Source organism: Elephas maximus, chromosome 5, assembly GCF_024166365.1.
Source record: "Elephas maximus indicus isolate mEleMax1 chromosome 5, mEleMax1 primary haplotype, whole genome shotgun sequence".
NCBI lineage: Eukaryota > Metazoa > Chordata > Mammalia > Proboscidea > Elephantidae > Elephas > Elephas maximus.
The window spans coordinates 138,378,525-138,391,875 of NC_064823.1; the positions used below are offsets into that span (position 1 = coordinate 138,378,525).

Here is a 13,351-nt window from a genome sequence, read left to right on the forward strand (position 1 = left end):
GGTCTTCCTTATTCCTTGCTCAACTTTCACGTGCATATGAGGTGATTGAAAACACCATGGCTTGGGTCAGGTGCACCTTAGTCCTCACAGTGACATCTTTGCTTTTTAACGCTTCAAAGAGATCTTTTGCAGTAGACTTGCCCAATGCAATGCATTGTTTGATTTCTTGACTGGTGCTTCAATGGACATTGATAGTGGAGCCAAGTGAAATGAAATCTTGACAACTTCAATATTTTTTTCTGTTGATCATGATGTTAGGCACCATCAAGTAGATTTTTGACTCATAGCAACCCCATGTGACAGTGTAGAACTGCTCCATAGGGTTTCCTAGGCTATAATCTTTATGGGAGCAGATTGCCAGGTCTTTTCTCCCATGGAGCCACTGAGTAGGTTCGAACTGCCAATCTTTTGGTTAACAGCCAAGTGCTTAACCATTGTGCAACCAGGGATTTCTGTAAGAAGGGCAGAGCATTGAAACAGAAAAATAAATACCACCCTAAAAATCACCCACAGTCTGCTCTCAAAGTTAATACTAAGGACAGAAATTGGGTCATTTTCCTTTTAATTTACAGACCAAATTCACTTTGGTCTAAACTGCCTAGATGATAACAGGAAAGAACTAACTTTTAATCAAATGATCTAGAATGAGGGTCAATAGTCTTTTAGATGTGGGTGGCTCTGTTGCTTGCTAGTTGGTCTTCTGGAATGGGAAAGACTGGGGGTGGGGATGGGGGTCTGGGTGAAGCATGGGAGAGGATGGCAGGAGGTGACCCAGAGAGGAGAGTCACCACTGAACATGTGCCCCTTTGCCCACAGAGCCCTAGCTTTGTGATGCTTGAGCTAAATCATTCAGATCACTGCTCATCTGCAAGTCTTGGTGCAGCATCTGTTGTGGGCAAGCACTAAAGGGGCAAGGTCATGTGGTTATCAAGTTAACTGCCTCAGTTCGCCAAGGATGATTAAAAAAACTCAAACCCATTGCATTGAGTCAGTTCCCCATAGAGTTTCCAAGACTAATCTTTATGGAAGCAGATTGTCACATCTTTCTCCTAAGGAGCAGCTGTTGGGTTCGATCTGCCAATCTTTGGATTAGCAGTTGAGTGCTTAACCAGTGTGCCACCAGGGCTCCTTTCCAATGATGACAGCTACTAATTATTGACCATTTACTATGGGGCAGCATGCTGCACTAAACACTTACCATAATGATCTCATCTAGTTCTTACAGTCAGCCCAAGAGATCAGCTGAGATAGCCTCATCCATCTCATCATATAGATGAGGAACTGGGAGTGGGGTTAACTGGCCCAGGGTCAGAAAGCTTCTAAGGCATAGGGCTGGGTTTCGAATGCTAGGCCATATGGTCTAGAGTCATAAAGTTTAACACTATTCGGCCTCATTCTGTTGTATGTAACAGAACGAAATATCGCCTAGTCCTGCACCATTTTCATGATCACTGGTATGTTTGGGCCCGTTGTTATGGCTGTCCATCTCATTCAGGGTTTCCCTGGTTTTTGCAGCCCTCTGCTTTACCAAACATGATGTCCTTCTTCAGCAGTCATTCCTTCCTGATGATGGATCCATAGTACACTAGTCTAAGTCTTGGACAATATTCTGTGATCCATAGGGTTTTCATTGGTTAATTTTCAGAAGTAGATCTATAGGCCTTTCTTCCTAGTCTGTCTTAGTCTGGAAGCTCTATTGAAAACTGTGCCCACCATAGGTGACCTGCTGTTATTTGAAATACCGGTGGTATAGCTTCCGGCATCACAGCAACATTCACACCACCACAGTGTGACAAAATGACAGACGGGTGGTGGAATTCAGTATGACCTTAACTAATAATACCTGAAAAGACTCTATTTCCAAATAAGGTCCCATTCCAAGTTTCCAGTTGGATGTAAATTTGGGAGGGGCGGGGTGCAGTGACCCAGTGCAGTGACCATCTCTTACCTCTTTACCTGTGGCTGCACTAATCCCCTCCCTCTCTTTTGGAGAACAGGTCAGTCCATTGTGGGCTGCAAGGCTATCCTCATCGATGACCAGGTCTTCGTGGTGGTGGCCCAGCTCTTCGGTGGCTCTCACATTTACAAGTACGACGAGAGCTGGACCAAGTTTGTCAAATTCCAAGACATAGAAGTGTCTCGAATTTCCAAGCCCAATGACATCGAGCTGTTTCAGATTGACGACGAGAAGTTCTTTGTCATCGCAGACAGCTCCAAAGCTGGCCTGTCGACCGTTTACAAATGGAACAGTAAGGGATTCTACTCGTACCAGTCTCTGCACGAGTGGTTCAGGGACACGGATGCGGAGTTTGTTGATATTGACGGGAAATCTCACCTGATCTTGTCCAGCCGCTCCCAGGTCCCCATCATCCTCCAGTGGAATAAAAGCTCTAAGAAGTTTGTCCCCCACAGCGATATCCCTAATATGGAGGACGTGCTGGCCGTGAAGAGCTTCAGGATGCAGAGCAGCCTCTACCTGTCCCTCACGCGCTTCATTGGGGACTCCAGGGTCATGAGGTGGAATAATAAGCAGTTTGTGGAGGTCCAGGCTCTGCCATCCCGGGGGGCCATGACCCTGCAGCCCTTTTCCTTTAAAGATAATCACTACCTGGCCCTGGGGAGTGACTACACGTTCTCCCAGATATACCAGTGGGATAAAGAGAAGCAGCTTTTTGTAAAGTTTAAGGAGATCTATGTACAGGCTCCGCGTTCCTTCACAGCTGTCTCCACTGACAGGAGAGATTTCTTTTTCGCCTCCAGTTTCAAAGGAAAAACAAAGATTTTTGAACATATCATTGTTGACTTAAGTTTGTGAAGGTGGGATTGGTGAATTTCAAAGACAAGTAGCATTAATTAGCTCTTGAGAGAGAGAAGACCAAGGGATGGGGTAGGGGGCAGAAAGCCATGTTCAGAACTTGCAAGTTAAAAATGTCTGGGGGGAAATAGGTAGAAGTTTTCAAACTTTTAGAACTCACATTTTAATCAGGGATTGCATTTATTGGCTAACTGCATGACATGTCCATTTTACCATTTAAAACACATCTTAAAGCCTGTAATTATTGAGAAAAAGAGTTCAGCATTAGCTCTTACCATCTAGGAAGGTAATGTTCTTTTTTTTTTTTTTTTCTCTCTCTCTCGCTCTTTTTAATGAGGAAGGAGAAAATTGGATAAGCTGGGACAACTCTTCTAATGAAATCGAAACAAACAAACAAACCAAAAAAAAAAAAAAAAACAAAACACCCAGCGTTGGGCCCTTCTCATTCCATTTTAGCAATCTTTTTGCTAAGAACCCTTAAAGCCAAAGTCAGCGGAGAAGATTTGCTGATGATTAGTTTAAAATCTTACAACACTCAGCGATGCTATTTTGAGCCATCCCGGTTTCCTGAAAGGAATACCCGGCCTTCCTGAATCCTCCTTGATAGCAAAGGCTTGACTATTTCATTGACTCATGTGGATACTCGTCCTGGGTGGGTTCACAGCTTAGTATTTGAAATTTCTCCCTCTGCCACAAAGACAATGATCTGGTGACATGTACAACATGGGCTGTAGGCCCTGGAGTGTGGCAAAGGAGCTTTTCCCTCTCGTGGTTCAGAGCCCACCCCCATGGTGGCCCAGAGCAATAATGCTCCTTCAGTGGTCCCCCGCACCACCTCTGCTTCTCTTAACCTGCTGTTTGAGTTTGTGGGTAACCCAGCAGCCAGGCCAAAGACTGAATGGTGCTTCTTTTCCCTTCCTTTTGAGAGGTGGAACAGGAATTTCCAGTTGATGAGCATTGGGTTGGATTTTTGACGTGAGATGTTATGGTATCAAACGGGGACTTTGTACAGGTCTCGAATTGGTTTGACTCCTAGAGGTGGCCCTTTGATTTATACATGGCTTTGCTCTCAACGGGGTTTTTTTTTTTTTTTTTGCTCTCTGGACAGTTTAACATTTCAAGTCATTGTGTACCAACCTACCTACCTGCCCTCCTGCCTACCAGCTTACCCATATAGCTGTCCTGCTTGGTCTATTTACTGATACTGCTGCTGCCAAGGCAGCTCTACCGATGGTGCTGCAGATACCAAACCGCAGAACCTGGTATACTCATTACAGTGCTCCTTCTCTCTCAGTATTTTAGCAAAGGGAAACTCTCAGGGCCCATCCACTCTCACCGGGTCATGTGCTGACAATGCTGTCACCCTGAATAGGCTGGGGGTTTTAGGCTGGTTAAGAAGGGACCAGACTTGGATCCAGACATGCTGAGTCCCACAGACCAGCTCTGCACCCTGGGGACCAAGGTAGCCTATCTCAAAATGGACTTCGCTGGTGCAGATGATTGGGAAGGTCAGGGGGTCTGGTTTTGTGCAGGGCCCTTGGGGGGATGCTCTGTCTGTCCAGCTGGTTCTCTGCAAAGCGTATCAAGAAAACATTTTTAGAAGGAGCTCGAAAAGAGTTAACCCAACAACCTTGCTGGTAGCCCTGAAAGTAGCACAATCATATTGTACTGTATTATTATTTTTGTACCATTGTTGGCCAAGTCACAAGCAGGGAGAAGTTCTGCCACAAATAAGAATGTGTTTGTTGTTTCCTGATGTTAAACGTCGCCGACCTAGACAATAAACAGCACTTAGGAGAACGATGCACTGATGTTACAGTGTTTGGGGTGCTTCCCAGGACTGCTGGCTGAGAGCTTCCAGCGCAGGAAACCAGGGGTTTTAATGAGCCAACTCACCCACGCATAGTAGTGTTACTGCTCGAAACTTTCAACGAAGCACTGAGGGAACAGAAGAAACGTGGTTTGTTTTAGTTTTTTGAGCACAGGTCACTCCTTCTTCAGTGTTCCTTTGCTGCCTTGGTTTGTTTGAATGGGCTACAAATGCCCACATTCCCGCACAGGAGCTGAAAGTGGGACAGCTTCTGCTATTCTCTGGCTGTGAGGACAGGCGAGCAATTTTTCCCGGTGCATGGAACCCCTCAGACAAGCCTGGGCGGAAAAACTGGCCCTTGGCAAACGCTGTAGGAGACATTTAGAGAGTTCCAGCCCTTGTGCCAGGTTGAGATAATGTTCCCGATTTCAGCCATTTGTTGAGAGGTGACTGGGGCACCGTTTCACGTAAAGGCAGCACTGTCCCACCTTCCGAGAGCGAAGGTGGGGACTACATGTCTGAACTCGCTTCTGTGATACTCGTTGCGTGTAGAATCTGGAAACCTAAGAAGCATAGGGTGCTGGGCTTGCGATGAAGGGTTTTGTTGAGTCCAGTGGGTAAGAGGAAGTGCTGAATCATGGGATAGGGAAGAGGGTGGGAGAGTAAGTAATCCATTCAGTTGCAATCCAAGTTTTCTTTTTTTTTTTTAAAAAAAAAAAATATACACGAGTAGGATTTGCAAACTACAGAGTCTCTGTGCTGTGGGAGGAGATATTTGTTCTGGCCAGCTTACTAAAGGAGCAGAGATGTTCTTGGCACGAGGTGGCAGATGGTTTGCTTTGTTAATCTCGCCGCTCCATCTCAAGAATCCCTGAAATTTGAAACCATTGTCTGCAAGATGCTTTCTTCCAGTAATAATGTAAAACAAACAAACAACCACCACACAGAAACCAAAGAGAAATATTTAGGACAATCCCCCATGGAGATCAGCTTTGCCAGGGGGCTGCTCTTGCTTCTCCATTCCTTCCCATCACCCTTCAGGGATCGTCTTCTCTGCTTGTTTCTCCTCTTTATAATCTGTGTGGGTAGACCCCCAGATGGAATCCCTCCACACAGCCATGTGGCAGAGCCACACTGCCTTCAAGCGAGGACTTGACCTCAGACTCCACAGGGTTGGGAATAGATTTTTATGAAAACTCTGAAAACAGCCATGAGATCTGAACAGTGCTGTGTTCTTGGTCAGTGGATAATAAGTTCACCTCGCATGTGGACAAACCTTTATATTTTTTCAATGCACATTCATGTTCATTTCATTTATCTGTAAGTTGCTTTTCAGTTTATGCCAGGGCAGGTATTACCCTAATTTCAGAACCCTAATTTCAGAGAGGAGGAAACAGACACAGAAAATTGAAGTCACTTGGCAGCCCAGAATTATCCAGTAAACTGGTAAAAAACCAAACCCGTTGCCGTTGAGTCAATCTGGACTCATAGCGACCCTATAGGACAGCGTAGAACTGCCCCATAGAGTTTCCAAGTAGCTCCTGGTGGACATGAACTGCTGGCCTATTGGTTAGCAGCCATAGCACTTAGCCACTGCACCACCAAGGTTTCCAGTTATCCAGTAGTGAGTAGCAAACCTAGAACTTCCCCCCTGAACAGCAGTCTGGTGTTCTCTTCCTATGACACTCCGCTGTGCCCTCTCAAAGAAGGACTTTCGTTTTTATCATGATTTTGAATATAGCAGCACCTTGAGATAAAATAAAAAATAAACTATGCATCACCAGAAGGAAAATATTGCTGAATAAACACCAATCAATCGGTCCATTTAACAATTAACAATGGAACTGCTATTCCATGCGAGTCCTCCCTCTTGAGAGTCTTCTAGAAGTTGCCGATGATTATCTGTTGTTCTAAAGAGGGTTTCTGGCTGGCACGGGTGTTTCTCTTTCCATGGAGTTACGGCAGGGTTGCTAGAGTTGATACATCTGGTTCTTCTCAGAGTGTCTGCTAGATAAACAAGAAGAGTTTTATGAGGGAAAAGTGAACAACCCGAGTGCACGAGTGGTGATGAATTGCTCCCGGCTGTCATCAGCCTTTGGGGGAGTGCACTGGAAATGGCAGTGTTGCCTTTTTCTTCCCCGTGGAGTGAGAGGCTGTGTATCTTTAGGAAAGAAATCAGCGTGGGATGGGGAAGGTTTGGCTGCCAGGGACACTCAGGATGGAAATTTCTCTGACCATGGTTATAATGAAGGCGGAGTGCAGTCCTGCGGGCGGGGAGTCTATTTGCATGCCACCTAAAGAAAATGTCTTGAACAGGCTTCCTGATTCTTCCATGAAGGTATCAGCCCCTCACTGACTGGCAGCTTTGCAGCTTCAGAAGAGAGCTCTTTAATTAGGTAGTGGCTGAAGACTCTTCAACAGTGAGCGCTCTGGAACAGAAGGCAGCAGTCCAGGTGCTGGTGCAAGGAATCAGGTGACAATGTAGAGTTGGGGGGCAATGTAAGGGGAGTGAATAGGAAAGCAAGGCAGGTGGCTGTGGAGGAAACCCTTTGGGGAAGGTAGAGCTAAAAAGAAGGGGGAAAAAGTGACAGTGATTTCCTTTGCCTTAGCCAGGCAAGTAGAGGGTAAAATGACCAGGCAAACTAATGGTATCCCAACTATTAATGACGAGAACCAATTGTAATGCTGATTGAGAATTATAAAGCCATTGCGATCCACACAGGCTCTCATATCCTTATGACAGTTCATCACTTGTATCAAAATCTCCCTTTTTTCTAGTAGGAAACTATGCATTCCCTATCAATCCCTGTGACTATCAGAATGTATTAAGAACTGTGACAAAATAGGCCAATATGCCATTTGGTACTGTTTTTATGTATCTTAAATGCATCACTTAGATAAAAATAAGAGTAGTGTATATGGATGTGAAAGCAGATTTTTGCAGTATGCAAGCTACAATGGATGCATATTAAGACTGTATGTATGTTTAGCTCTTTTTCTGGTGAATAGAGTTAACAAATGATAATGCCTCTTAATTCTTTATGTTCTGAGTCTCTGAATAAAAAGTAGCCCATGCCTAATATGGCTGTGATCTCTGATCTGTTTGAATATGGCCGTGCCCACTTGAGTCATAGAGTCGAAGAGACACCCAGGATAGGCTATCGCAGGTCTGAGTTTGCTCATGTATCTTTGTAACTGTTTTGGTGGAAGATGGCCCCCCACAAGGGCCTTCTGTTTCTTCTACTTGGAAACTAAAAATTCACTGCAGATAGACAGAAGAACGTTACAGTTATACCTCCCCCTGCTCTGTAGAATCATAACCTTGACAGACTGACAAAGAACTCTAGGTGTTTTTTGGCTATCTTCAGATTCTACATGGCAAGGAAATGGGGTTGTAAGGAGGTCTCATGGAGGGGTGGATTATACCATAAACCCCTTGAGGGCAGGACTTTTGACTTATTTTCTGAATGTCCAGGGTGTAACTGTGCCTGGCACATAGGCACATAGTAAACCAAAAAAACCAAACCCCTTGCCATTGAGTTGATTCTGACTCACAGCGACCCTATAGGACAGAGTAGAACTGCCCCGTAAGAGTTTCCAAGGAGTGGCTGATAGATTTGAACTGCTGAACTTTTGGTTAACAGCCAAGCTTTTAACCACTGCTCCACCAGGGCTCTAGCACGTAGTAGGTGCTGCATGTATCTCTGTCTCTAAGATCCATTTGGTTTATTTGGATAGGTGAAGGACCGAAAACTCAAATCACATATGATTGTACACCTACTGTGTGCCAAGTACTTTGATATGCTGTGGGGCTGTTTAAAAAGTATAAGAACAGAGTCCTTGACTTATGACCTTAGAATCTAGTTAAGAGGAAAAGTCATAATTGCATGAAGCTTAGTTAATAATACAAAATTTGGATAGCATTTTATGTCCTAAAGCAATATTTGAATAATTGCACAATGAATGAAACAGGAGTGATGACTAAATATTTAACAACTGGTATGACACAGTGGCTAATAGCTCAGGTGCTAGCCAAAAGGCCGGCAGTTTGAATCTACCAGCTGCTCCTTGGAAACTCTATGGGGCAATTCTAGTCTGTGCTATAGGGTCACTATGAATCAGAATCAACTCGATAGCAAAAGGTTTGGTTTTTTTCTTTCTTTTTTGGATGGCATGGGCCCAGTGGTAATTTAGTGGTAGACTTCTCACCTTCCACGCTAGAGACCTCGGTTTGATTCCTAGCCAGTGTACCTCATGCACAGCCACCACCCGTCTGCCAGTAGTGGCTTGTGTGTTGCTGTGATGCTGAGCAGTTTTCATGGGAGCTTCCAAATTGAAATGAACTAGGAAGAAAGGCCTGGTGATCTACTTCCAAAAATCAGCCAAAGAAAACTCAAGGGAACACAAAGGTTTGATCATGGGGATGGTGCAGGGCTGGGCAGCATTTTGTTCCATTGTGCATAGGGTTGCCGTGACAGGAGCTAACAACACAACGTGGCATGGGCACTGTGTTAATTTTCTATTGCCGTGAAACAAATTACCACAAACTTAGTGGCTTAAAACAACAAATGGTCATTATGTCACAGTTTCTGTGGCTCCTGAGTCTGGGCAGGCTTAGTCTGATCCTCTGTTCAGGGTCTCACAAGGCTGCAATCAGGCGTTGGCCAAACTGCATCTTCATCTGTAGGCTCCTAGTAGAGAAAGATCTATGTCCCAGCTCATTCAATTGTTGTCGGAATTAATTTCTTGTGACTGTTGTCCCTGTTTTCTTTCTAGCTGTCAACTGGGGGCCACTTTCAACTCCTAGAGGCCACCCACTATTATTTGCCTCATGGCCTTCTCCATAAATAGTTCACAGGAGTGACATCTCATCACCTTTGCCATATTCTGTTGGTTTGAAGCACGCCACAGGTTCTGTCCTCACTCGGGGTGGGGGAGATTATACTCACTTGGGGTGACTCATGGGAGGGGGTGTCACCTTACAGTGTGTCCACCATGGGCACGAACCAAACAGAAAAGGTCAGAATAGATACAGCCAATCAGAGTAGATACTACTCCATTCTATCAGAACATTCTGTCAGCGTAGATACTATTCTATCCTGTGAGCCAATCAAAATAGATACTAGCCATAAACAACCAATTAGCTGGGCCCAGTGCATTCCTGAATTGCTCGCTGAAAGTGAAGAGGACTTGAAGCACTTACTAATGAAGATCAAAGCCTACAGCCTTCAGTATGGATTACACCTCAACATAAAACAAAAATCCTCACAGCTGAACCAATAAGCAACATCATGATAAATAGGAGAAAACGTTGAAGTTATGGATTTCACTTTGCTTGGATCCACAATCAACGCCCATGGAAGCAGCAGTCAAGAAATCAAACGATGTATTTATTGCATTGGGCAAGTCTGCTGCAGAAGACCTCTTTAAAATGTTAAAAAGCAAAGATGTGACTCTAAAGACTAAGGTGCTGGTGACCCAAGCCATGGCTTTTCAATCGTCTCATATGCATTGCAAAAGCTGGACAAGGAATAAGGAAGACTAAAGAATTGACACCTTTGAGTTATGGTGTTGGCAAAGAATGTTGACTGTACCATGAACTGCCAAAAGAAGGAACAAATCTGTCTTGGAAGTACAACCAAAATGCTTCGTAGAAGAGAGGATGGCGAGACTTCATCTCACATACTTTGGACATGTTATCAGGAGACACCAGTCCCTGGAGAAGGACATCATGCTTGGTAGAGTGGAGGGTCATCCAAAAAGAGGAAGACCCTTAACAAGATGGATTGACACAGTGGCTGCAATGATGGGCTCGAATATAGCAAAGATCATGAGGATGGCGCAGGACCGGGCAGTGTTTCGTTCCGTTCCGTTGTATGTAGGATTGCTATGAATGGAACCAACTTGAGGGCACTTAACAACAATAGTGCATTCCAGTGGAAGATGAGCTGTGAATATAGATAGTACATTCTTTTCTTGTGTCTCTGAAAGAGGAAAGGTCTCTTCAGACCAGGGGAAGTATCGTTTTGACCAGTATAGAGGCGAGAAGGTCCTGGCTTTATTATTGTATTACTATTAAAACCCTGTTTTATGTTTGTGAAGAAGTGCAGAAAAGAATTGAATTTTCCCAAAGTTGCAAGTCAGAAGCTCATTAAGCAATATCTTAATGCATTTCGTTTTAGAACTAAAGGGCTCTGTGTAAATTGCCCAGCCCTGACCATGTGCCCATTAGGAAGGCAAGTACACTAATTTTCCCTATTTTACTGAGAGCTAATTAAGGACCAAATGTCTAAGAAGAACTGGAGGCATAAGTAATGTGTCACTTTCGTCGATCACCTGTCCTTGTAGTTGGCTTCTGTAACTGCCTCCCAGACAGGACAGCCCTTGACTAACCAGGGTCTAATTGGCACAAATGACTTTTTCCAATAAATTAGTGACAGAGCTAAGGCTGAAGGCTTTGAACGAACCCCACCTTCTGGCCTCTGCTCCAGGCAACTTCTCACTAAGACTGAGCTGCTCCTGCCTTCAGCCGGACGGTAAATCAAGGCATCAAAGTCAGAGAGTCCTGTGGTTGTTAGTCGCCGTCTAGTCGACTCATGGCAACCCCAGTGTGCAGAATAGGACTGCTCTATAGGGCTTTCAAGCTTGTGACCTTGCAGAAGCAGATTGCCAGGCCTTACTTCTGGGGAGCCTCTGAGTGGGTTTGAACCACCAACCTTTTGGTTAATAGTCCAGCGTTTAACCATTTGCACCACCTGGGGTCTCCAAAGAGAGCCCTACAGTAAGGGAAATAACCAGTAACCAGTTGCTGTTGAGTTGATTCTGACTCATGGCGACCTCTTGTGTGTCAGAGTAGAACTGAGCTCCATATGGTTTTCAGTGGCTGATTTTTTGGAAGTAAATAACTAGGCCTTTCTTCCAAGGAGCCTCTGGGTGGACGCAAACCACCAACCTTTCGGTTAGCAGCCGAATGCGTTAAACATTTGCACCATCCAGAAACTACAGTAATGTAAAAAAAAAAAAAAAGTTGCCATTGAGTTGATTTCGACTCATAGCAACCCTATGGGACAGACTAGAACTGCCCCATAGAGTTTCCAAGGAGCGCCTGGTGGATTCGAACTGCCGACCTTTTGGTTAGCGGCCATAGCACTTAACTGGTATGCCGCCAGGGTTTCCAGTGATGTAAATGCTACCCCAGGATTCCCAGCACTTTTCTAAAATCTGTATGTGAGCCCTGAAAAGCACTCTCTTGGCCACACCTCCAGATGTCTACTCCAGGAAATTTGCTAGGAACCCAAAGAAAAAGTACAGCTAAGTTCCCTTCATCTTCCAAGAAACAAGTGCTAGGCCAGGGAGAAAGGTGCCCAGCTCTCTGTGCACGCCTCCCTGTAGACACACATGTACACACGCCACCAGGAATGACACAGAGCCCTGATCAGCATCTCCAGGTGGTGGAGCCAGCCCAGGCTGTCCTGCTGTCTCCCTTTGCTTTCAAGTGCAGCGTGGGCTGAAGAGAACAGGAAAGTAGGGAGGGAGCCTCCGGAGAGCCGCACTCTTGATGCTCATCCTGGGCTGACGCTCAAGTCTCCACTCACCCCTGCTATGATTCATTCCTGTTCTCCTGTGTTGGTTTTCCCCAGCCCATCTAAGGATTCTGGACACATTGCAACTCCAAAATACTTTTATTCCAATTTACACAGTTCCTCTATCTCTTTCGATTACAGCATCTTCCCTCATAAATCATGTGAGAACCCAAATGAACTTTTTCACTTGATTCTTTTTGGCTAATATGTGAGTGTGCATGATATGAAAAGCACTGTGCTAGGTACTGAGGAAGGAGCCCAGTGGCGCAGTGGCTAAGCGCTCAGCTGCGAACCGAAAGGCAGGCAGTCCACACCCACCAGCCACTCTGCGGGAGAAAGATATGCCCGTCTGCTTCCTTAAAGGCTGCAGCCTTGGAAACCCTATGGGACAGTTCTGCTTTGTGCTATAGAATTGCTAGGAGTTGAAATCAACTGGAAGGCAAAGGGCTTTTTTTTTTTTGGTTAGGTATTGAGGATACAGAAGTCTTAAGATATTCATTTAAGAAGCTTTAAAAATAGTGCCTTACTGCCATTTTACATTTTTAGTGAAAATTCTCCAGGAATGTGAATGTAACCTGAACAAGTAATATGACCCGTGTGACGCAGTCTCACCACAGTGTACCACTTAATGAAATAGCCCCCAAAAGAAATTATAATTACAAGTAATGTTGATCTTTTCTTGTGTCCCTGAAAAAGGAAAGCCAGTTCATAACCTTCCACACTTTGCTTCTTAAATCCAGTCCCCCCAAGGATTTGTTCTCCAGTCATTCTCCCCCAGCAGCTGACCCCCAAGCCTCTTCTGGTTCCTCATTCTCCACTCTCCAGTGGAAGTCTCCCTGACGTCACCACTCCATCCATTACCTGGCTCTTTTCTCCACAGCAGTTTTCCTGGGCAGACAGTAGAGGGAAAGAAGATCAAATGCTCCAGATGATGACATTATTCCTGCTAACGTCAAGTCAGGAGCATTGGTGGTTCAGTGGTAGAATTCTCGCCTTCCATGTGTGAGATCCAGGTTTGATTCCCAGCCATTGCACCTCATGTGCGGCTACCACCCAACCCGTCAGTGGAGGCTTGAGTGTTGCTATGATGCTGAGTAGGTTTCAGCAGAGCTTCCAGACTAAGATGGACTAGGAAGAAAGGCC

At 45.0% G+C, this 13,351-nt stretch overlaps 1 protein-coding gene across 2 annotated transcripts in view; it reads left to right on the forward strand.

The window, feature by feature from the left end:
• The window catches only part of LGI2 (leucine rich repeat LGI family member 2), a 73,926-nt gene that overhangs the window by 35,296 nt on the left and 25,279 nt on the right, over window positions 1–13,351 (forward strand). Inside the window, exon 8 of one of the 2 annotated variants that reach the window (XR_007517694.1) lies at window positions 1,998–7,098. Coding sequence is in view for 1 of the 2 variants with exons in the window: in XM_049886422.1 (XP_049742379.1) it covers window positions 1,998–2,815 (818 nt within the window). In the remaining variant the exon portion in view is untranslated. Of the gene's footprint in view, window positions 1–1,997; window positions 7,778–13,351 lie in introns of those variants that run through there. The other variant, XM_049886422.1, reaches the window with a different exon arrangement.